The sequence below is a fragment of the Oryctolagus cuniculus genome, chromosome 11, assembly GCF_964237555.1.
Source record: "Oryctolagus cuniculus chromosome 11, mOryCun1.1, whole genome shotgun sequence".
NCBI lineage: Eukaryota > Metazoa > Chordata > Mammalia > Lagomorpha > Leporidae > Oryctolagus > Oryctolagus cuniculus.
In genome coordinates this window covers 336,423-357,542 of record NC_091442.1, presented here as the reverse complement: position 1 = coordinate 357,542, position 21,120 = coordinate 336,423, and the positions used below count along the sequence as shown (strand labels likewise).

Genomic DNA, 21,120 nt, shown 5'->3' with positions numbered 1-21,120 from the left:
TGTCCAGCAACATTTGTCTTAGAGAAAACAGCACACAGAGGGAGGGCGCAGCAAGCCCCCCCCAGCGGGCGGCCCAGGGGCCAGAGTGTCCGGGACGCGGGTGGCCGAGCCTATGTGATGTCCCTCTGCCGCGGTGGCCGATGGACGTTCCGCACAACGCACTTCACCATCCACTCGATGCCTTCACGCACGCCTTTGCTGCAGACACAGGGTGTGAGGTGGGACTCGCAGTGGCCAGCAGGGCGAGGGCAGGGGGTGTGAAGTGGGACCCGCAGTGGCCAGCAGGGGGCGTGAGGTGGGACCCGCGGTGGCCAGGAGGGGGAGGGCAGGAGGTATGAGGTGGGGGTATGAGGTGGGGCTCGCAGTGGCCAGCAGGTGGTGTGAGGTGGGACCCACAGTGGCCAGCAGAGGGCATGAGGTGGGACGTGGAACCGGCAGTGGCCAGCAGGGGGTGTGAGGTGGGACATGGGACCCGTGGTGGCCAGCCGGGCGAGGGCCCACTTACCCCGTGAGGGCCGAGCAGGCCTGGGTCAGACAGTCACGCCTGCCAATCTTGCAGGTGCAGTCACTGAAGGCCGTCTTGATGTCAGGGATGGAGAGGCAAGGCTGGGGGAGGGGAGGCCATGAGGGCAGCCCCACCACAGGCCACGTCCACCCTGTCCCCAGCACACGGCCTGGGCTGTGTGTCCACTGTGGACGGCGAGAGCCTGCCTGCAGCCGGCCGTGCCCAGGGAGGACCTCAGCACCCGCACAGGGCTCCTGGCGAGCTCCGGGCTGGGGCGGGCTCTCGCTCACAGCCATGTGCTCTGCCCAGTCCTGATGCCCCTCCTTGTTAGCGGCTTCAGGACCAGGGGCAGAGCCACAGGCGGTGAGACAGGGCCAGGGCCTGGGAGTGGGAGCAGGGCTGCCCCAGGACCTCACCCCACTTCCTGGACGGCAGGGCCCATGTCACCAGGATCCCGGCTCTGGGGGTGGGGCTGGCAGAGATGCCGGCCTCAGGGACCAGCTCCCCGCCGGGGACCCAGCAGAACTGGGCTCTGGGCTCCCTCCAGTGGCGAGAAGACGCCCGGCACAGCTCAGGTCCGGTGATTCCCGGAGGGTCTGAGCCCGGAAGTGAGGCCCTGGAGCAGCTCTCTGGGGGCGGGGGGGGGGGGCTCACCTCCACATCCTGCTTGTTAGCCAGCACCAGGACAGGGACACCGTCCAGCGCCTCACTGGTGACCACTTTCTCTGTGGAGGGCAAGAGGCAGCACCTGGCATCCCGCATCCAGCAGCCCAGCCCTGACCACACTGTGACGTGGCCAGGCCGCCACGTGTCCCCCACCCCCCGGAGTGCTTCCGGGCCACGTGTTCAGGGGCCCCTGGCAAGGCAGCATCTGGACACACGGGTGTCCATACTGGACCTGGTGGCCCCCTGCCTGGGAGAGGCCTGGCCACACTCACCGAACGCCTGCTTGGACTCCAGCAGCCTCCCCTCGTCGGTGGAGTCGATGACATAGATGACTCCGTGGCACTCCGCGTAGTACTGCAGAGAAGGCGGGAGGCGATGCAGGGTTGGGGCTGCCGCCGGCCAAGGCCCCCTAGCTGGGCCCTGCGGCACAGGCAGCAGGAGAGGCCACGAGGAAGAGGGAGACGGACAGGTGTGTGACCACCCCAGGAACTGAGTTCACAAGCCCCGACGGGAGCAGTCAGCCCCACACCAGGGCCCAGCGGCCGCCTCCTGGTCCCCCGCTCCCTCCTGTCCTCCCCAGAACCTGAGGGCCCTGTCCTGCGTGCGGCCTGAGCATGGGCAACAGACGGATGGAGAGCAGTCAGCCCGACGCGTGAAGCAGCCCGTCTGCAGGCCAGATGTGGTTAGCGCTGGGTCTGAGAGAGCCAGAGGGCGGCGAGCAGGGCCAGGCAGGGTGCCCACGTAAGCCACAAGCCTGGCAAGGTTTCTATCCCACAAGCAAGCCCAGGTGCACGCGGAGCAGACAGCACCGCCCCGCCACCCAGCACAGGTAGGGCGAGCACTGCACGGGGGCAGCCAGCAGGGGGTGCACCACAGCTGGGCGAGGAAGCCCCAAAGGCAGGTCTGAGCGAGGGCCTTCCCCGGCCACCACGCCCAGCAGGGCCCCTCGAAGACAGCACATGGGGAGGCCCCAGGCCCTAAAGGCCTCCCACTGCCCAGAGGAACCCCCTCTCCCACCCCGGCACAGGCACCCAGAGGCTGGCCCACACGCCCAGCCTGACGGGCACACAGGCCGGAGGTGGCCAGCACCTGCAGGAGCCACAGAGGCCTGGCCCCGAGGGCCCCTGCCTGCGGGAACTCAGCTGCACCTCGGTGTGGGTCACACAGGGGGCACCAGAGGCCAGGACGCGGACAGTGACAGCCTCGATCTGATGCACGGCCCATCACAGCTCTGGCCTGAGACGAGACGGACACATGGTGGCCACAGGGGCAGGAAGGGGGCCCAGTGGGAGGGGCTCTCCTCACCATCAGAGCCTGACGGGGTGGGGAGGGGTCACTCCTCCCGGAAATCACTGGCCCATGACCCCCACACGGCCTCAGGCCAGAGCCCACCCGGAGTGCTTTCTGGGGGGCTGGGAGCCAGAGAGGCTGCAGACACCCCCTTTCCTGTCTCTCAAGTGACCATGGGAGACCCTGCTGGCTCAGGCAGCCACAGGACCACTGCCAGCAGAGTGGGTGCAGCCCCTCCAGACTACGATGCCCCCACCCCAGGGCACAGCGCTGGTGGGCTGGCCGTGTCATGGCCTTCCTGCCCAGGGGTGCACGCTGTGCCCAGTGGCTACAAGGCCACCTGGTGACCCGCCAGGCAACGTGCAGAGCCCCAGCCCACTGAGCCTGACCTACTACAGGAAGCCTGGCATGACACGGGGAATCTGGTGTGTCACGGGGAGCCTGGCATGACACAGGGAATCTGGTGTGTCATGGGGAGCCTGGCGTGACACAGGGGAGCCTGGTGTGTCACAGGGGAGCCTGGCGTGACATGGGGAGCCTGGCGTGACATGGGGAGCCTGGCATGACACGGGGAGCCTGGCGTGACAAGAGGGAGCCTGGCGTGACACAGCCTTGACTCCACTACCCCCACCCTGCCGGCTGCCTTCTGGGTGCTGGCCCACACCACACTGCACGCTGCCGGTCCCAAATCCAATACCCCTGTGTGGGACAAGAACACCTGTGTGCCCCTGGTTTGGACTAGCAGGCCCGGGCCTGGCTGGTCTCTGGTTTTGATGGTCCACATGTGCCTGGCGGGGAGAAGGGTCCGGGAAGGGGAGCCTGTGGTCAAGAGAAAGCGGGACAGCAGCAAACACGGCAGTTGGTGAGTGCCAGAGGCCAGGGCCCTGTGCCCAGCCCCAGGGCTGCGCTGAACCTGGCACACCGATGGGGGCAGGAGCTCCCCGGGGAAGGGGCTAGCCTGCCTTGCTTTGTGCTGGACCCGGGGCCCGGCACAGGCAGGGCTGGAGTGAGTGGGGAGGGAGCCACCCTGGGGGCTCAGAGACACGAGGGGAGGCAGTGGCCCTCAGCCTGAGGCCACCGTGGAGGGAGAGTGCCGAGGCCAGGACCCGGGGAGACCCAGGCCCAGTGTGTCCACACTCTGACCTCTGCCACTTCTGCATCCTGTGGTGACAATAGCTCCAAGCCCACAGGGAGCAGGTGTGCACTGGGGGAGCAGGTGTGCACTGGGGGGGAGGTGTGCACTGGGGGGGAGCAGGTGTGCACTGGGGGGGAACAGGTGTGCACTGGGGGAGGTGTGCACTGTGGGGGCAGGTGTGCACTGGGGGGGAGCAGGTGTTCACTGTGGGGGGAGCAGGTGTGCACTGGGGGGAGCAGGTGTGCACTGGGGGGAGGTGTGCACTGGGGGAGCAGGTGTGCTCTGTGGGGAGCAGGTGTACACTGGGGGGAGGTGTGCACTGGGGGGAGCAGGTGTGCTCTGTGGGGAGCAGGTGTGCACTGGGGGGGAGCAGGTGTGCACTGGGGGGAGGTGTGCACTGTGGGGGGAGGTGTGCACTGGGGGGAGCAGGTGTGCACTGGGGGGGAGCAGGTGTGCACTGGGGGGGAACAGGTGTGCACTGGGGGGGAACAGGTGTGCACTGGGGGAGCAGGTGTGCTCTGTGGGGGGAGGTGTGCACTGGGGGGAGCAGGTGTGCACTGTGGGGGGAGCAGGTGTGCACTGGGGGGGAGCAGGTGTGCTCTGTGGGGGAGCAGGTGTGCACTGGGGGGTGTGCACTGGGGGGAGCAGGTGTACACTGGGGGGGAGGTGTGCACTGGGGGAGCAGGTGTGCTCTGTGGGGAGCAGGTGTGCACTGGGGGGGAGCAGGTGTTCACTGGGGGGAGGTGTGCACTGGGGGGAGCAGGTGTGCTCTGTGGGGAGCAGGAGTGCACTGTGAGGGGAGCAGGTGTGCATTGTGGGGGAGGTATGCACTGGGGGGGAGCAGGTGTGCACTGGGGGGAGGTGTGCACTGTGGGGGGAGGTGTGCACTGGGGGGAGCAGGTGTGCACTGGGGGGGAGCAGGTGTGCACTGGGGGGGAACAGGTGTGCACTGGGGGGGAACAGGTGTGCACTGGGGGAGCAGGTGTGCTCTGTGGGGGGAGGTGTGCACTGGGGGGAGCAGGTGTGCACTGTGGGGGGAGCAGGTGTGCAGTGGGGGAGCAGGTGTGCACTGGGGGGAGCAGGTGTGCACTGGGGGGGAGCAGGTGTGCTCTGTGGGGGAGCAGGTGTGCACTGGGGGGTGTGCACTGGGGGGAGCAGGTGTACACTGGGGGGGAGGTGTGCACTGGGGGGAGCAGGTGTGCACTGGGGGGGGAGCAGGTGTGCACTCACTCTGGGGGAGGCAGGGTCCCCGGGGCCCCCACTTTGTCTCCTCACCGGGAACACTGACCCGGCAGCGCGGGCGTCCCCTGCACACGTGAGCCTGAGCCGGGCCTGCGAGTCCCACACTCAGCGGCTGTGTCTGACCCTAGAGTGCTGGCCCTGGACCGAACTCCTTAAACCCTCAGATGAGCCGCACCCTCTCCTCACTGCGCACCTGGACGCCTGCCCGCTGCCCCGGGGGAACGCTCCACCACCACTTCTGGGGCCACTCCGGGAAGGGGCTGAGTGAGACAAGAGGTGGCGCAACTCGGGAACCGACAGGAGCAGGGACAGCAGGGACCACGGGCAGGGCGGGCAGCGCGGTGTGGGCGGGCAGCGCGGTGTGGGCGGGGCAGCATGGCATGGGCGGGGCAGTGCCTTGTGGGTGGAGCAGCGCAGCATGGGCGGGGCAGTGCCTTGTGGGTGGAGCAGCGCAGCATGGGTGTGGGCGGGGCAGCATGGCATGGGCGGGGCAGTGCCTTGTGGGTGGAGCAGCGCAGCATGGGCGGGGCAGCGCGGTGTGGGTGTGGGCGGGGCAGCATGGCATGGGCGGGGCAGCGCGGTGTGGGCGGGGCAGCATGGCATGGGCGGGGCAGCGCAGGGCCGTCTTACCTTGTCCCATAAGGACTGCAGCTCCTCCTGGCCGCCCAGGTCCCAGAACATGAGGCGAGCTTTCCCCACGTCCACGGTGCCGACTGGACAGAGAACAGGAAAGGCTCGTGACCTTGCCCCTGGACACACACGTGCCAGAGCTCCTGGGGGACCAACAACCCACTGGCGCTGCTGGGAAGTCAGCGGCTGAGGGCAGGGCAGGCCCTGGGGTCACCATCGGTCAGGGCGGGGTCTGGGGTCACCATCGGTCAGGGCGGGGTCTGGGGGTCACCATCAGTCGGGGCAGGCCCTGGGGGTCAGCAGAGGAGGGCAGGGCAGGGTCTGGGGTCACCATCGGTCAGGGCGGCCCCGGGGTCAGCAGCAGTCAGGCCGGGCTGCGGTGGCCAGCTGCTGGGCCGTGGCCGTCACAGCAGGCTCAGGGCTCCACCCGCGCCAGAGGCCCCGCCTTACTGTTGAGGCCCACGGTGGTGGTGATCTTGCTCAGGCTCATCCCCTTGTAGTTCTTGCTAAACCGGGTCTTCGACTGCTCCAGGAAGGTCTGGGGAGACAGGGCAGGCGGCGTCGGGGGCCAGTGCAGGCAGGGCCGCGAGCCGCTGCCGCTCAGGGGGCGGGGCCTGGCCCCAGCCCAGCGCTCCGGGCCGCGGCCGGGCACCTACCGTCTTGCCGGCATTGTCCAGCCCCAGGATCAGGATGCAGTACTCGTCTTTCTGGAACATGTACTTGTACAGGCCGGACAGCAGCGTGTACATCCTGCCCTGGACACCGAGACACGTCACGGCCGTCGGGCCCGCGCCCCGCCCCGCCAGGCTCGAGGCGGGCCCGGGGGCGGCTCCCGCACGGGCCTCGGCTCCCGCCGCCCCGCGTCCCGGCCGCACGGCCCCCGGGCCCGCAGCCTACCTGCGCCCGCCAGACGCGCGGAGCAGCCGAGCGCCGGGCCCCGCCGACCCCGCGCCGACCCCGCGCGGCGCCTGACGGGACGCGTCCCGGCGGCCCCCGCGCGCCCGGCACTTCCGGCGCGGAGCGGAAGTGCCGGCGGCAGCGGCGGCGAGGGCGGAAGGGGCGCCGGGCGGCTGTGGTGGGGGCCCGGGGGCCGCGCGGAGGAGGCCGGCCCGGGCGGACGCGGCGGAGGGCGCCCCCGGCGCCGCGCGGCCCGCGGCATGGACGAGGCGGCCCTGCAGACGTACCGCGCGCAGCTGCAGCAGGTGGAGCGCGCCCTGGGCGCCGGCCGGGACTCGCCCGAGGAGGCCGACCTGCGCCAGCTGCAGCGGGACCTGCGGGAGCTCATCGAGCTCACCGAGGCCGGCCTGGCGTCCGACGGGCCCGGCGCCCCGCCTGAGCCCCCGGCCCCGGCCGCCGCTGCGGGCCCCGCGCCCGCGCCCGCGCCCGCCGAGGAGCTGAGCGGGACCAAGGTGAACGCCCCCTTCTACAGCGCCTGGGGCTCGGCCGAGTACCACAACGCCATGGTGGTGGGCACGGAGGAGGCGCGCGGCGGCGCGGCGCGCGTGCGCGTGCTCTGCCTGTGCCCCACGCGCGCGGCGCTCAAGCCCTGCCCGTTCTTCCTGGAGGGCAGGTGCCGCTTCACGGAGCGCTGCAGGTGAGGCGCGGGAACCCCCGGGCGCGTCTGCGGGAGGCCGGAGCCGGTGCGGCCCAGCCGCCGGCTCCGCGGGAAGACGTGGAGCGTACCTTCCTGCGGGGGTCCCCCCGCGTGCGCAGAGCAGGGGCGGCGCCGTGACCTCCCCCGCTGCCCTGGCTCTGCCAGTCTCGCGCCCCTGCGTTCCCTTCCCGACTTTGTAAAAGTATTCGTTCACTTGAACGACTTGGAGGTCATCCATCCGCTGGTCACTCCCCAGATGGCCGCAGCGGCCAGGGCTGGAGAAGGGGGCGGGGCGGCCACGACGCGGGGCCCAGCCTTGCCGGCACGTCTCCCGCGTCTCCCCTCCTTGCTTCCTCCCTGGAGTCTTGCTGTAGCGTGCAGGCGGGGCGGCTGGGCTCTCCTGCCCGGGGTCTCGGGGCTCCGTCCCCGCCGCTCCGCTGGAGGGGGCAGCAGGCGCCGGGCGCTGCTGGCCGAGGCGGCCCGGCCGTTCTGAAGACTTGCAGAGCGGGTTACATACACCTGCCCCAGCACGGCTAGGGTTGCAAAGTTGTTTTCCTGGACTTTTAAGACAACAGAAACAAAACGGGCTGGGCTCCCGCTGCGTGGGTCCCCTGCAGTCTGCCCCCTCTGCCGTTGGTGCGCCTGCTCTTGCTGGAGGCGTCCCCGCGTGTGTCGCGTGGGCGGTGTGTTCAGCCCTGTGGATGCTGCCTCTCTGTTCTGTCCCCGCCTCCAGGGAGAGCTTTGCCCGGCCGAGCCCTGGCGGCAGTGACCTTGCCTGACCGGGAGCTGCGGGGGCCCGGGTTGGACTCTGTTTCCCCTGTGTCTGGCGAGGACGGCCAAAAAACTGTCTCAGACCCCCTCCCTCGACGGAACTGGGCGCTGTGCCGGGCTGTGAGGTCAGACGCTGTGTGACCAGATGGACTCCCTGACCAGCTGGCCGGGAAATAGCCGCCCCTCCAGCAGTGGCCGCTGGCCGGGCTCCCCAGGCTCGCCCGCGCCCTGGCTCAGCACTCCTTGTCTTTTTTAGATCGATTTATTTGAAAGACAAAGTGACGAAGATCTTCCATCCGCTGACTCACTCCCCACAAGGCCACACCAAATTCAAAAAATTTATTTATTTATTTGAAAGGCAGAGTGACAGAGGGAGAGACAGAGATCTCCCACCCACTGGTTCACTCCTCAGGGGGCCTCCACAGGCAGGCTGGACCAAGCCAGAGCCAGGACTGGGCTGTGCTGGACCAGGCTGGAGCCAGGACTGGAGCCGGGGTGCCCCAGCACTTGACCATCGTCTGCTTCCTTCCGAGGCGCGTGACCAGGGAGCTGGAGTGGAAGCCACACTGCAGTAGGGCGCCAGCGCCACAGGCGGCAGCTTCACCCTCGGCCACAGCACCAGCCCCCGCTTGGTGTTGCCGTAGCTCCCGGCCCGGCCAGCCCCTGCTGTCTCTGATCGGCCGTGTCTCCACACGTCACAGTGGGATCTGCCTGTCACCCCGCCTTTTTCTGTGGCTTACTTCACTTAGCCCTGGTTTCAGGGCCCATTACCGTGTGGCGTGCATCAGAGCTCCATTCCAGCCCACGCACGGGCGTTCGACTGGAGTGGGGGGCTGTTGGGACCCCACGTCCCCCTGCAGTGCCGCCTGCAGCTCCTGCTACTGTGGGCCTTGGGAGGCAGCAGGGAGGGCTCCGGCCGTTGGGTCCCCAGATGGAGTTCCTGGCCCTGGCCTGGCCTCGTCCTGGCCGTCGTGGGCATCTGGGAGATGAACCAGTAAAGTCTGTCCTCTCGAATAAATACATTTTTAGAAAGAATCGTTCACGGGGGAGCTGGATGGGAAGTGGAGCAGCCGGGACTCGGACTGGCGCCCCCGTGGGACGCTGGCCCTGCAGGCGGTGGCTTTACCCGCTGCGCCACGGCGCCGGCCCTGGTTCTGACGGTTTTGATGGCTCTGTCTTCTCAGAGTTGGGTCCTTGGCTTCCTGTCTGTCGCTGGCCCTCAGCCGCCCTGTCCAGTCACTTCCCTGGGGTCTCTGAGCGAGCCTCAGGAGGAGCTGAGTTCCTGGAGGCAGCGCAGTTACCAGCCCCGACCGGCACGCGTGTGCACACGCGCCCGCTGTCCCGCCGCCCTTCCCTGTCAGCCTGAGCTGCGGTCGCTGCGGTCTGGTGACTCCCGTGGGGCTCCTCGCGGGACAGGCCCGCGTCCCGGTGGGGTGCGGGTTTCTCGGCTGTCGCCACGCGGCGCTGGGCGGCGTCTTCCTGCAGATTGCTGTGCCCTGTACATGAAGAACGAGTTCTCTCCCTGTTTATTGCTGTTTTCATTTTATTTACAGAGACTCTCCCTTGACTCATTGACTCCCCAAATGCCTGCAGCAGCCGCGGCGGGACCAGGCCCCGGCCGGTCTCCCACGTGGGTGCAGGGACCCAAGCCCTTGCTCCGTCACCTGCTGCCTCCCAGGGGGCGCACGGGCAGGGAGCTGGGCCAGGACCGGGCCCTCAGCGAGGGCTGCCGGTGCCCCCAGGGCGGCTTAGCCGCTGCGTCAGTGCCCGCCTGTGTTTTCAGCCCTTGAAGTGTTCTCTGTCCTCGGCCTTGAGTAACTGGCGGTGAGTCCCAGGTGTGACTCTGCTCAGCCCATGCGGGTTCGGGAAGCCTCTTAGATCTGTAGATTTTGTTTTGTCTTTTAGAGATTCATTCATTTCTTTTGAAAGTCAAAGTTAGAGGGGCCGGCACTGAGGTAGAACAGGCAGAGCGTCTGCCTGTAGTGCCGACGTCCTGTTCTGGGCACTGGTTCGAGTCCCGGCTGCTCCACTTCCCATCCAGCTCCCTGCTGTGGCCTGGGAAGGCAGTGGAGGATGGCCCGAGCACTTGGGCCCCTGCACCCACGTGGGAGACCCAGAAGAGGCTCCTGGAATCTGCCGTGCGCAGCCCTGGCCATTTTGGCTATTTGGGAAATAAACCAGTGGATGGAAGACTCACTCTCACTCTCCCTCCCTCCCCCCTCCCTCTCCCCCTCTCCCCCTCCCCCCCGTCTCCCCTCCTTCTCCACCTCTCCCTCTCAGTCTCTCAGTAACTTTCTTTTTTTTTTTTTTGAGAAAGAGAGAGCTGCAGACAGAGGGAGAGACAGAGAGAAAGGTCTTCCATCCACTGGTTCACTCCCCAGATGGATGCAACGACTGGAGCTGGGCCAGTCCGAAGCCAGGAACTTCTTCTGGGTCTCCCACATGGGTGCAGGGCCTGAGCACTTGGGTCGTCTTCTACTGCTTTCCCAGGTGCATTAGCAGGGAGCTGGATCAGAAGAGGAGCAGCCAGGACATGAACCAGTGCCCATACGGGATGCTGGCACTGCAGGCAGAGGTTTAATCTGTGCCACAGCACTGTCCTCATAAATAAATGAACCTTTAAAAAAAGAAACATCTCCCATCCACTGTTTCACTCCCCAGATGGCCGCAGTGGCCAACTGTGGGCCAGGCGGAAGCCAGGAGTTCCATCTGGGTCTCCCATGTGGGTGGGAGGGGCCTAACACCTGGACTGGCTTCCACTGCTTTTCCCAGGCCATCAGCAGGGAGCTGGATCAGAAGTGGAGCAGCTGGGACTTGAACTAGTGCCCACATGGGATGCAGTGGCTTTACCTGCTGCACCACAAAGCTGGCCACTGCTTTGTTTTGTTTATTTGAAAGGCAGAGTGACAGAGAGGGGAGACGGAGCATCCACTGGTTCAGTCCACAAATGGCTGCCACAGTCAGGCCTGGAGCAGGCCAAAGCCAGGAGCCTGGCACTCTGTCCGGGTCTCCCGCGTGGGTGGCAGGGACTCAAGTGCGCAGGCCATCTCCCACTGTCTCCCCAGGGCATCGCCGGGGAGTTGGCTCGGGAGCACAGCAGCGGGGACTCAGACTGATGGGGGAGCCAGCGTCGCATGCAGCAGCTTGACCCACTGCGCCAGCCCCGTGTTTTCTTCTGTTTCACCAAATCTGGGGAGTCTTCACCCATTATTTTATCAAATCTTTTTCCTGCCTTTCCCTCTGATTTCCTGCTGGGCTCGGAAGGCGGCAGCACGTGTGCCGTGTGCGGGCCTCCGAGCCTGTTCATCCTGTTTCTCTTTATTTCTCAGAATACTTGATTCTGTTGATTTCCTTTACCTGCTGTTGTGTTCACCCGGGGAGTTAGAAAGAGGCTTTCTCTTTAGAGCGCTGTAGCTCTCAGCAGACCAGCAGGAGGCACACAGGTGTCGCGCGCTCAGCACCGCAGGCCAGGCCGCGGCTTCCGGGCTCCCTCCTGGTGTGTGCGCCTCGGTTCCAGAGCCGCGCTGGCCTCCTGCACCACGGCACAGAAGTCTCCTGTGCTGTCCGCCCACCCCGCCCTCCCTCCATCTGGTGTATCTTTTTTTTGGAACCCAGATCTCCATTTAATTCCTTTTATATAATTTCTCTTCCCCCCGCCTTTCCTCTCCGTCCTTTTTTGAAAGGCAGGAGAGATCTTCTACCTACTGGTTCGCTCCTGAGGTGTCTGTAACAGCCAGGATCGGGCCAGGCCAAAACCAGGAGCCTTGGCCAGCACTGCGGCTCACTAGGCTAATCCCCCCCCCCCCCCCGCGGCGCCGGCACACCGGGTTCTAGTCCCGGTCGGGGCACCAGATTCTGTCCCGGTTGCCCCTCTTCCAGTCCAGCTCTCTGCTGTGGCCCGGGAGTGCGGTGGAGGATGGCCCAGGTGCTTGGGCCCTGCACCCCATGGGAGACCAGGAGAAGCACCTGGCTCCTGGCTTCGGATCAGTGCAGTGCGCTGGCCACGGCGGCCATTGGAGGGTGAACCAACGGCAAAGGAAGACCTTTCTCTCTGTCTCTCTCACTGTCCACTCTGCCTGTCAAAACACACACACACAAAACAGGAGCCTGAGATTGGTTCCAGGCCTCCCATGTGGGGGCGGGGACCGAGTGTCCAGCTGTCCCTGCCGCCTGCCAGGGCGCACGTCCGCAGGAAGCTGTGTTGGAAGCAGAGCAGCCAGCGGCGCGGGTGCCGGTGCCTTGGCAGCCTCCGCGCGCTGTGCCTGCGCCCACCCCGACCAGAGCTGTGAGTTTCAGGAGTCACTGCTGTGGCGCCAGGGCCTGGCTCACCCGTGCCCTTCTGCCGTGTGTGGCCGCCCCCGGCGCCGACCCGGGGAGGAGCCCAGGAGTGCGGCTCGGGCTGTGACAGGCGTCCACTTCTAGGCGTATCTTGTAGAGTCCTAAACACTTGCTGGGGGAATGTATATCTGTGACTGCTGGGAGGTGGGTAATTGGTTGGAGTTTTTTATTTGTGAATTTTGAAGCCCGTCTCTGGGCCTGGCCTTGTGGCCCAGTGGTTAAGCCACCAGCAGCACCAGCATCCCTCAGGAGCCCAGTTCACGTCTCAGCTGCTGCACGGACAATCCAGCTCCCCGGCAGCGCTCCTGGGAGGCTGCAGTGACGCACCCACGCGGGAGACCTGGGTGGAGCTCCGGGCTCCTACCTCTGGCCTAGCCCAGCCCTGGCTGTTGCAGCGGTCTGGGGAGTGAACCAGCGCATGGAAGGCCTGTCTGTCTGTAACTCTGCCTCTCAAATAAATAAATCTTTAAAAACTAATAATGAAAAGATAAAACCTGTGTTTTCCGCCAGCTAATTTGTGCCATGTTGTCTGTGGTATGGAGCGTGCGTGCGTGCATGCCCCCGGCACCTGCCTGGCTCCCTGCTTGTTCTGTCACCCTGGGCGCCCTCTGTGGACGTGGGTGACTCCCCTCCCTCCCCTTCCTGTGGTTGGTGGTTGTTTCCAAGTCTTTGTGTTGCTAAATCTTTGCAAATGGTGGCATTTCTAGAAGCCCTTGTTCAGCTAAAGGTGATCCAAGATCCAGGATCCAAAAGGCTCCAAACCGTAACCGTTGGGCACAGATGTGTATCTCAGCAGTGAGACGAGTGCGGCCCGGTCTCCGGTGCGGTGAGTGAGGCCAGCACTCCTGCAGCTGCGAAGCAGCCGGGGGCGGCGGGGTGCTCAGTGTTCCAGCCCCTGCCAGCCCCTGCAAGGCCCCGGGTGGAGCTCCTGGCTCCTGGCTTCAGCCTGGCCCAGCCCGGCTGTTGTGGGCATTTGGTGAACCAGCGGATGAGGGCCTCTCCGCCTCTCCCATAGATGAACCCTAAAACGTGCAGACCCCAGGTGCAGCTTTTCCGTGTTGTGCCTGCACGACGCGGGCAGGGAGTGAGCTCTGTGCGCCTGTGTGGGGTCCTCTCCCCAGGCGTGGGTCTTCCAGTTGGAGGAAAGCCTGCGGCCTACTCAGCCTGTTCCGAATTGGGAGGCTTGTGTCAGGAGTGCGGGGGTGTCTGGCAGCTCCCCCCGCCAGCAGCCCTGTCCAGCCATCCTGGGCACAGTCACAGCTGCCGGCGCCACTCAGCTGTTGGCCTGAGGACGGCGGCGGCTGCGGCCGCCACTCAGCTGTTGGCCTGAGGACGGCGGCGGCTGCAGCCGCGGAGCTACCCCCGTAGGGCCAGATACGCGTGCCCTCTTGAAATGATGCAGTCGGGATTTCTGTGTCTTATTGGGCAAGGTGAAAGGTCACGGCCCTGTGTCTGCCCGCGCCATTTCCTCTTCGTTGTCTCTTCTGGGTCTTGGTTTTGGTTTTGCTGCCCACTGGGAGCTGAGGGTCGAGGCGCCGCTGTTGCAGTCACTCCAGCCCGTCTGCCGGGACTGACTGCTTCTGTCTGGGGTGGGGTCGTTGGGGAGGGGCCAAGGCTATGGCCAGGGTGTGGCCACAGTCACCGTGGCCCAGGACACGTGGACAGGCAGAGGTTGAGTGTGTGCAGGAGCGAGACTGGCTGCTGCCACGTGGTCCCTGTAGCCCAGGACACGTGGATGAGCAGAGGCCCAGTGTGTGCATGCCTCTGTGAGCACAGGCATGTGCGTGCGAGAGCACACGCGTGTGTGCGTGCCCTCCGTCAGCAGCCGGTGTGGCTCTCTGCAGGTTCTCCCACGGGCAGGTGGTCCCTGTCGATGAGCTGCGTCCCTTCCAGGACCCGGACCTGAGCTCCCTGCAGGTCGGCTCTGCGTGTCTGGCCAAGCACCAGGACGGCCTCTGGCACCCAGCGCGGATCACTGGTGAGGCTGGCCCGGTCACCTTCCTGGGAAGGCCTCCGAGCGCCTCCCTGGGGTGGACCCTGCCTGGTCCCCTGCTCCCCGCTTGTAGCCGCTCACCTCAGCCTGCCTGTCCTTGCAGATGTGGACAGTGGCTACTACACAGTCAAGTTCGACTCCCTGCTGCTGAAGGAAGCGGTGGTGGAAGGCGACGGCGTCCTGCCCCCACTGCGCACGGAAGCCACCGAGTCCTCCGACTCGGAGAGCAGCGACACAGACGGCGCCAGCTATGCCCGCGGTACGGCCACGGCCTGGTGCCCAGGAGCCAGGACGGGGGGACGCCCAGCGGGGCCAGTGGGGACTGCTGCTTCGGTCCTCGCTGAGCATGCGCGGGAGGACTGGCCGTGCAGCCCCAGGGCCTGGCACCAGGGGGCGTCCAGACAGCGTCCAGACTGCTGGGGCAGAAGTGGCCGGCAGGGAAGCTGGTGGGCGTGGCCAGCCCTCCAGAGACTGGTGTGTCCCTGGCCCTGTACCCTGGGCGATGCAGGCAGGATCGAGGGTGGGATTTGGAGAAGGGGCCATAGCGAGGTGTGGGGGGAGCTGGGGGCGGTCACGAGCCCACAGGTGCACAGGGACGTGCCCGGGAGCTGGGATCTGGCCTGGCCCAGTGACTGCCGTCTTGTCCCCTGCAGTGGTGGAGCCGAGCGCCGTGGACACTGGGACCTGCAGCTCTGCCTTTGCTGGCTGGGAGGCGCACACGCGGGCCATCGGCTCCAGACTCCTGGCTAAGATGGGCTATGAGTTTGGCAAGGGTGAGCGTGAGCTGTCAGCTGCCCGGAGGCGGGGGAGGGTGCCCAGGACAGCCCTGGGGTGCAGCAGCAGCACGGCCAGCCCCTGTCTCCCCAGGCCTGGGCCGCAACCTGGAAGGCAGGGTGGAGCCCGTGCAGGCGGTGGTGCTGCCGCGGGGGAAGTCGCTGGACCAGTGTGCGGAGATCCTGCAGAAGAGGGCGCAGGGGGATGGGGCAGGCGCCAGCAGGGCCCCGCGGAGCCGGGGGCGTGGGGGCGGGCCCGGGGGTGCCCCGCCCCCTCGGAGCCTGTTTGACTTCCTGAATGAGAAGCTTCAAGGCCAGGCCCCTGGGGCTCCGGAGGCCGAGGTGGCCCCGTCCAGGAGGGGCAAGGACATGTACCACGCCAGCAAGAGCGCCAAGCAGGCCCTGAGCCTGCGGCTCCTCCAGACGGAAGAGAAGATCGAGCGGACACAGCGGGACATCCGGGCCATCCAGGAGGCCCTGGCCCGGAACACCGGCCGGTATGTAGGCTGCGGACACCTGGCCCGGAAGCAGCAGGCTGGCCTGGGGGCAGTGGGCCGGGGTCCATGCTGACTGCTCCCTCCCTAGGTACAGCGTGGCCGCCGCCCAGCTGGAAGAGAAACTGGCAGGAGCCCAGCGGCGGCTGGGGCAGCTCCGCGCCCAGGAGGCCGGCCTGCAGCGGGCGCAGAGCAAGGCAGACACCCACAAGAAGATGACGGAGTTCTAGAGGCCCCACCCCTGGGGCTGGAGGCCCAGGACCCCGCCCCCGGGGCCGCCCTGACCCCAGGACACTGCCTGAAGAAGGACTCTGCTCCCAGGCTGCCCCGTGGTGGGCTCCCTGGCCTCGGGGGCACAGACGCTGTCCAGTGGAGGTGGGGCTGGAGGGTCACTTCCGGACACCTGCCGTGTGCTGGGCCTCTCCTTAGGACATTAAAGTCACTTCATCAGTGTTCCGTGGAGGCTGAGCTGTGGGTCGGGGCGGGGGGGGCACGCTGCACAGGGCTCCAGGAAGGCTGTGGGGGTCGGGGGGGGCCACGATGCACAGGGGGCTCAGGAAAGCTGTGGGTGTCGGGGGGGGGGGCACGCTGCACAGGGCTCCAGGAAGGCTGTGGGTGTCGGGGCCACGCTGCACAGGGCTCCAGGAAGGCTGTGGGTGTCAGGGGGGGGCACGCTGCACAGGGCTCCAGGAAGGCTGTGGGGGTCGGGGGGGGCACGCTGCACAGGGCTCCAGGAAGGCTGGTGTCCTCCCTGTCTCCCAGCCGAGGGGGTCGGCCCCGTGCCCTGTTCTGCCCAGCAGCGAGCTGGGTGAGGGGCGACCACAGAAGGAAGAAGTTGGGACCCCTGAGGGGCAGCTGGACAGGGTCGGAGACAGCCGCTGCCCATCCGCGTCACCAGCCCTGCCCGAGGCGGACACGAGTGAGGCTGTCCCGGAGGTGCCAGCTTGGGGTGAGGCTGTGGTACTGGCTGCTGGCTGCTGGGTGAGGCAGGGAGCTCCCCTAGACGGGCTGAGAAGAGCTGTCTACCATGGCCTTGGTAAGGACCTGCGCCGGTACCACCTGGGCAGAGGAGAGCTGGGGCCTGGGGCCTGGGATGTGGGGGGCCGCTCAGCCAGAGGCCTCTCCCCAGGTCTGGCCTCCCCCTCCCCCGCCGCTCAGGCCAGACTGCGGTGAGGCCCGAGGCAGGGGCAGCTGTGGGTGAGGTCTGCGGCCCACAGGCCAGGCGTCTGACCTCCCCTGGGGCCTTGGCCGGGTCACAGTTGCCCTCCGTTCCTCACTGGCCAGGCTGGGCCATCACCAGGGTCACCTTCACTGGCTGATGGGGCACCACACCCTTCACCAGGAGCCCAGAGCCGAGCGGGAATGTGGGTGCTTCTGGGGCAGGGCCAGGGCTTGCCGTGTGCCAAATCTACCCGGGCGAGATGCAAAAGGGCCACCACGTGGGCGCCTTCTCTTCTGCCCCCAGGCCCCCTCCACACCCGCGGGGCCCTGGGCGGCATCGCCTGCTGCAGGTAAGCCCGCAGGGCTTGTGTTCTCTCGTCCGGGCAGGCAGTGCCTCGCACCCAGGCCGACTGCTCCGGCCCCGTCCTCCGGCTGGAGTAACACCGCTCTTGTCCCCAGGAGGCGGGTGCGGAGGCTTCCGGCTGGGCCACGGGACCATTTGATGCTGGTGGTGGAGGTGGTGAGTGCCAGGCTGTCCCTGGGGCCAGGGCGGGCCAGGTGGGGGACAACCCGGCTCCCTTGTCAGGCTGACTGGAGCCCATCTCCGCTCCGTCAGTCGCACCCGGCCGGCACAAGCCGCCCCACAGAGATGAGCGCAGAGGGGATGCCGGGTGGGCTAGGGACTCCCCCACCCTCACCTGCCCGGACCTCCTGCGCCCGCACCAGCCACAGGCAGCCCCCTCTGCCTTCCAGCCCCAGCAGCTACCTCCAGTGTGCGGCCGGCCCGGCGGCCAGCCTGGTGCTGCAGGCAAGGGCACAGCTCCACCAGCTGAGTATGCCCGCGGCCGGAGGCCAGGACAGGCTGACCCCCAGGAGCTGCAGGGGGCCCGGCCGGGTTGGCCCCACCGGCTCAGGTACAGGGGTGCGTGTGCAGGGCCGCGCAGGGCCGCATGTGTGGGTGGCGCCGACCCCTGCGCCTGTCCTCTTGTAGGTGGACCTCCTGGACTGCAGGGGCTGCAAGCACATGGGGAGACGCAGGCCGACCGCCCCGGGGCAAGGCAGCCACTCTCTGGGGCGTGGTTGGACCTGGGCCTGGACAGCGGCCCCTGGAAACCGTGTATGAGCACTCGAGAGACGCGACCTCGCGTGCCTGAGGCCCCGGCCCCCCCTCCGCCCGAGGGTGGCAGTGGACACCTGCGAGGGGGCTCCCACCTGTTCGTTCCCCCGCAGGCCTTACAAGACCTCACCCCGCCCCGAGCACCCCAGCACGTGCATCCGCCGCTGACCCCACAAGGCCCGGACAGCCGGGCCGCGAGCCTCGTCCTAATAAACCGCATTTATCAGGAACATGAAACGCGCGCGCCTCCTGTCCTGCCCTTCGTCGAAGCGTCGGAGACCCCCTTCCGACCTCGGGGATGCGGGGGCGGCGGGTTGCGCGGGTTAGAGAGTAACCCGCCGGGAAGCTGGTGTCCGGGGAACGCGGCCCCTTCCTGGCCCTGGCCGCGCCGTGAGCGCGCGGGGATAAGCCCGCGCTCCTGGGGGCGGGGCCGCGCGGGCGCCGGGGCTGGGCTGGGGGCTGAGCCCGGCCAGCGCGGGAGCGGCCCTGTCGGGGGTGGGGTACAGAGCGGGCCAATGGGGGCGCGGCGGGGCCCCCCTCGGGATGTTGGTGCCGCGCGAGGGCCAATGGGCGCCAGGGGGCGGAGCGTGCGGGGAGGGGGCGGGCTGGGCGGAGTGGCGCGGGTGGCGGCCCGATCCGGGGCTGGGGTCGGCGGCCCGGCCAGCCCGGCCTGGCCCGGGCCGCGTCCAAGACTCGGTCACCGCCGCTGCAGCGTTGGCAGCCGACCGGCCATGGAGGCGGAGCGCCGCTCGGCGCCCGGCTCGGGCTGCGGACGCCCCCAGTCCGGCGCCGAGGGCCCGGACCCGGACGCGCTGCGAGCCCAAGCGCCCCCGACCGTGCCTGCGCCGCCGCAGGTACCGGGCGCCGGGGGGCGGGGCGCCGGCCCGGGTCTATGGCTGCAAAGATGGCGTCGGAGCTGCGCAAAGTTTGGGCCGGGGGGCGTGGCGGGGCGGCCGCGCGTGTCCGCGAGTCAGTCTGGACGAGGCTGGGCGCTGGCCGCGTCCCGCGCTGAGTCTGCCCCCTCCGCAGGGCCCCTGCGTGGGCGGCGGCTCTGCGGGCCCGGAGTTCGCGCTGCCGCAGGAGCCGGGGGCCGCGGGCCTGGGGGCCCCGGGGCCGTGGGCGGGGGCGGCGTCGGCGCGCATCCCGGTGCCAGCACAGAGGTGAGCCGAGCCGGGCGGGGCAGGCGGGCGGGTGGCGCGCGTGCGGGACCCTCTCGGAAGGCCGAAAGAGGACTCGCCAGGTGCTGGGATAAGGTTCTGCTCCTGACCCCTGCTCGCCTGCCCCAGAGGAGCGGCGCGGGGACGCTGGGCACGGAACGGGGGGCGGAGCTTCCTGAGTCCTGGGGCGCCTGACCCGCGCTGGGCTCGCCTGTGTCTTGTGTCCGGCAGGGACCTGGGTCCCCGCCTGTGCCGCTGGCCGCCGGCAGCACCCGCCCTCCCAGGCCTGGCGCTCCGCCCGCGGACGCGATTGCACAACCCTAGTTAATGTGTGCCGGAGGAGGGGCTAGGGCTGGGCCTGGCCTGCGCTGCCCGACACCCACCCACCCACCCAGGCGTCTCAGACTCCTGCCCGGCGCCAGGGTCCCAAGGACCTACGGTGGCACGAAGCCCAGCTGCAGAGAACCCTGGCTCTGACCAGACCCCGGCCCTGGTGACTCCTGGCGCTCGGGCTCAGCAACCCGAGCCAGGGGTGGAGCCAGGCCTCCCGCCCAGCGCCAGGATCAGGCAGCCTGCGTGTGCACACGGACCCCGCGCCCGGGGAGGGCCTGGAGGCCGCGCTGGGCTGCACCCGCACCCTGCCCCCCCTTGTCTCCCCCAGGCCGGAGGAGGTCGTGGCCGCCGCAGCCCTGACCAGCCTGTGCAGTGGCCCCCTCCCACTGGCGGCCCCAGCCTGCAGCCACAGCCCAGGTGAGCTCTGCAGCCTGTGCCCCCCGGGGCTTCCCCCCAGGGCTTCCCCCCCACCCCCGGGCCCTGCGGCCGCCTTCCTGAGGGACGCGGAGGCCACGGCGGTGTGGGCGCTGGGCCGGCTGCCTCCACGTCACCTCCCGCACACGGGAGTCCTGTGTCCACCTGGCGGGTGCGGGGCATCTGCTCTGCAGGCCCCTGTGGCCGGCTCCTCCTCAGAGAGGCTGCGCGCTCACCAGTGTCAGCTGGGCGCAGGTGACCAGGCAGACGGGCCGCAGCGCGGGTCGGGGTGGCCGGGCGGGACGGCAGCAGTGTGTCCCCGCAGAGCCCGGCTGGGAGCCCTGGAGAGAAGCCCTGGCCCGGCCACCGGGCAGCGGAGACGGGGGCTGGGACCTGAGCCGCGAGCAGCCGCCGCTGTTCCCTGAGGCAGCCCACTTCCTGTTTGGGGAGCCCGCCATGAGGAAGAGGAAGGTGAGCTTGCGGGCAGGCTGGGGTGGGGGCTGCACAGGGGGCTGATGCTGACCGCAGCCCCCGTCTGCAGAGCTCGGTCCGGGTCCTGTTCCAGTGCCTGTGGAAGAGCTGTGGGACGGTGCTGGGCACGGCGCCCGCCATGCAGAGACACATCCGCCTGGTGCACCTGGGGTGCGGCGGGGCCTGGGGCTGGGCAGGGTGGGGGGGCCCAGGCCGCCCTCTGAGCTCGGCGGGTGCGTCCCCAGCAGCAGGCAGGCAGAGCCCGAGCAGAGCGATGGCGAGGAGGACTTCTACTACACGGAGCTGGACGTCGGCGTGGACGTGCTGGCCGATGGGCTGTCCAGCCTGGCCTCTGTGCCCCCCACTCTCCTCCGCCCGGAGCTCCCGCCCCCTGTGCTGACCGCTGCAGCCCCCTCCCAGGCAGGCCGCAGTGACCCCGCCCACCAGGTGCGTGACACCACAGGTGGTAGGTGCAGGCGGTCTCGTGCGCCCGGGAGGGGCTCCGAGCTCTGGCTGTGTCTCCCCCCAGGGCTGCCTGGCGCCCCCCGAGGTCAGGACCTGCGTGCCCGCCCTGCCCTGCCAGCTCAGTGCCAGCCTGAGGTGCGTGGGGGCTGAGGGGCCAGGGCAGGCACCAGAAGGGAGCCGCCGGCCGGCCAGTGCACCATGGCCGCTGTGTGTCCCCCAGGAGGCCCCGCGGGGACGCCAAGAAGTGCCGGAAGGTGTACGGCATGGAGCGTCGGGAGCTGTGGTGCACGGCCTGCCGGTGGAAGAAGGCCTGCCAGCGGTTCCTGGACTGAGCCCCGCCCTGGGTCCCCTCCCGCCACAGGACCTGTCCCCCCACCCAAAGTGCCTCTCAAGAAGCCAGCGTTTTGCACTACAGCCGACGGCACCACTGGGCCGGGCCCCACGCCCGCCGGCCGCCGCTGAGCCCATCCAACCCCGGCCGCACTAAACGTTTTTACCAGGTCTTCGAAGCTCAGGTGTCTCATGCCTGGGCCGTGCCAGGCGAGGAGAAAAATAAAAACTTTGGGGTTTT

The 21,120-nt window shown here is 68.2% G+C and overlaps 3 protein-coding genes across 19 annotated transcripts; 2 read left to right on the top strand and 1 right to left on the bottom strand.

The window, feature by feature from the left end:
- ARFRP1 (ARF related protein 1) lies at positions 1 to 6,402 on the bottom strand. Of its 7 annotated transcripts, none has more exons than XM_051829117.2 (11): positions 6,366 to 6,402; positions 6,125 to 6,223; positions 5,919 to 6,006; positions 5,469 to 5,551; positions 5,032 to 5,098; positions 3,180 to 3,280; positions 2,261 to 2,407; positions 1,444 to 1,591; positions 1,160 to 1,230; positions 506 to 606; positions 1 to 198 (listed from the first exon to the last, which is right to left on the bottom strand). In XM_051829117.2, exons 2-11 carry the CDS (start codon positions 6,215 to 6,217, stop codon positions 111 to 113), a joined length of 987 nt encoding a protein of 328 aa, XP_051685077.1. In that variant the 5' UTR covers positions 6,218 to 6,223; positions 6,366 to 6,402; the 3' UTR covers positions 1 to 110. The 7 variants fall into 7 exon arrangements, with proteins under 7 accessions (XP_051685077.1, XP_051685078.1, XP_051685079.1 ...); XM_051829118.2 differs by having other exon boundaries at positions 1,444 to 1,525; XM_051829119.2 differs by lacking the exons at positions 3,180 to 3,280; positions 5,032 to 5,098.
- Positions 6,221 to 15,884, top strand: ZGPAT (zinc finger CCCH-type and G-patch domain containing). Its single transcript, XM_051829112.2, has 6 exons — positions 6,221 to 7,062; positions 14,016 to 14,149; positions 14,268 to 14,423; positions 14,818 to 14,937; positions 15,032 to 15,434; positions 15,523 to 15,884. The coding sequence occupies exons 1-6, from the start codon at positions 6,626 to 6,628 to the stop codon at positions 15,659 to 15,661; spliced, it is 1,389 nt and encodes a 462-aa protein (XP_051685072.1). The 5' UTR covers positions 6,221 to 6,625; the 3' UTR covers positions 15,662 to 15,884.
- A 125-nt stretch (positions 15,885 to 16,009) lies between these two features.
- On the top strand, positions 16,010 to 21,120 carry SLC2A4RG (SLC2A4 regulator). Of its 11 annotated transcripts, none has more exons than XM_070051610.1 (10): positions 16,010 to 16,942; positions 17,052 to 17,112; positions 17,346 to 17,506; positions 17,584 to 18,563; positions 18,739 to 18,869; positions 19,528 to 19,616; positions 19,939 to 20,084; positions 20,155 to 20,255; positions 20,330 to 20,531; positions 20,614 to 21,120. In XM_070051610.1, exons 3-10 carry the CDS (start codon positions 17,428 to 17,430, stop codon positions 21,034 to 21,036), a joined length of 2,151 nt encoding a protein of 716 aa, XP_069907711.1. In that variant the 5' UTR covers positions 16,010 to 16,942; positions 17,052 to 17,112; positions 17,346 to 17,427; the 3' UTR covers positions 21,037 to 21,120. The 11 variants fall into 11 exon arrangements, 9 of the variants coding, with proteins under 9 accessions (XP_069907711.1, XP_069907708.1, XP_051685075.2 ...); XM_070051607.1 differs by having other exon boundaries at positions 17,052 to 17,506; positions 20,333 to 20,531; positions 20,614 to 20,684; positions 20,770 to 21,120; XM_051829115.2 differs by having other exon boundaries at positions 17,052 to 17,506; positions 20,614 to 20,684; positions 20,770 to 21,120.

Excerpts from the sequence above, each read along its gene's own strand:
- ZGPAT (XM_051829112.2), top strand. The coding sequence starts at position 6,626 with ATGGACGAGGCGGCCCTGCAGACGTACCGCGCGCAGCTGCAGCAGGTG. Across the intron at positions 14,938-15,031 it reads GGGCTATGAGTTTGGCAAGG|GCCTGGGCCGCAACCTGGAA; the intron begins GTGAGCGTGAGC and ends CTGTCTCCCCAG. Across the intron at positions 15,435-15,522 it reads CTGGCCCGGAACACCGGCCG|GTACAGCGTGGCCGCCGCCC; the intron begins GTATGTAGGCTG and ends CTCCCTCCCTAG.
- SLC2A4RG (XM_070051604.1), top strand. The coding sequence starts at position 16,794 with ATGTGGGTGCTTCTGGGGCAGGGCCAGGGCTTGCCGTGTGCCAAATCT. Across the intron at positions 16,943-17,051 it reads GGCGGCATCGCCTGCTGCAG|GAGGCGGGTGCGGAGGCTTC; the intron begins GTAAGCCCGCAG and ends TCTTGTCCCCAG. Across the intron at positions 19,617-19,938 it reads AGCCTGCAGCCACAGCCCAG|AGCCCGGCTGGGAGCCCTGG; the intron begins GTGAGCTCTGCA and ends GTGTCCCCGCAG.
- ARFRP1 (XM_051829117.2), bottom strand. The coding sequence starts at position 6,217 with ATGTACACGCTGCTGTCCGGCCTGTACAAGTACATGTTCCAGAAAGAC. Across the intron at positions 2,408-3,179 it reads TCCAAACCAGGGGCACACAG|GCCAGAGCTGTGATGGGCCG; the intron begins GTGTTCTTGTCC and ends GTCTCGTCTCAG. Across the intron at positions 1,231-1,443 it reads GGAGTCCAAGCAGGCGTTCG|AGAAAGTGGTCACCAGTGAG; the intron begins GTGAGTGTGGCC and ends TGCCCTCCACAG.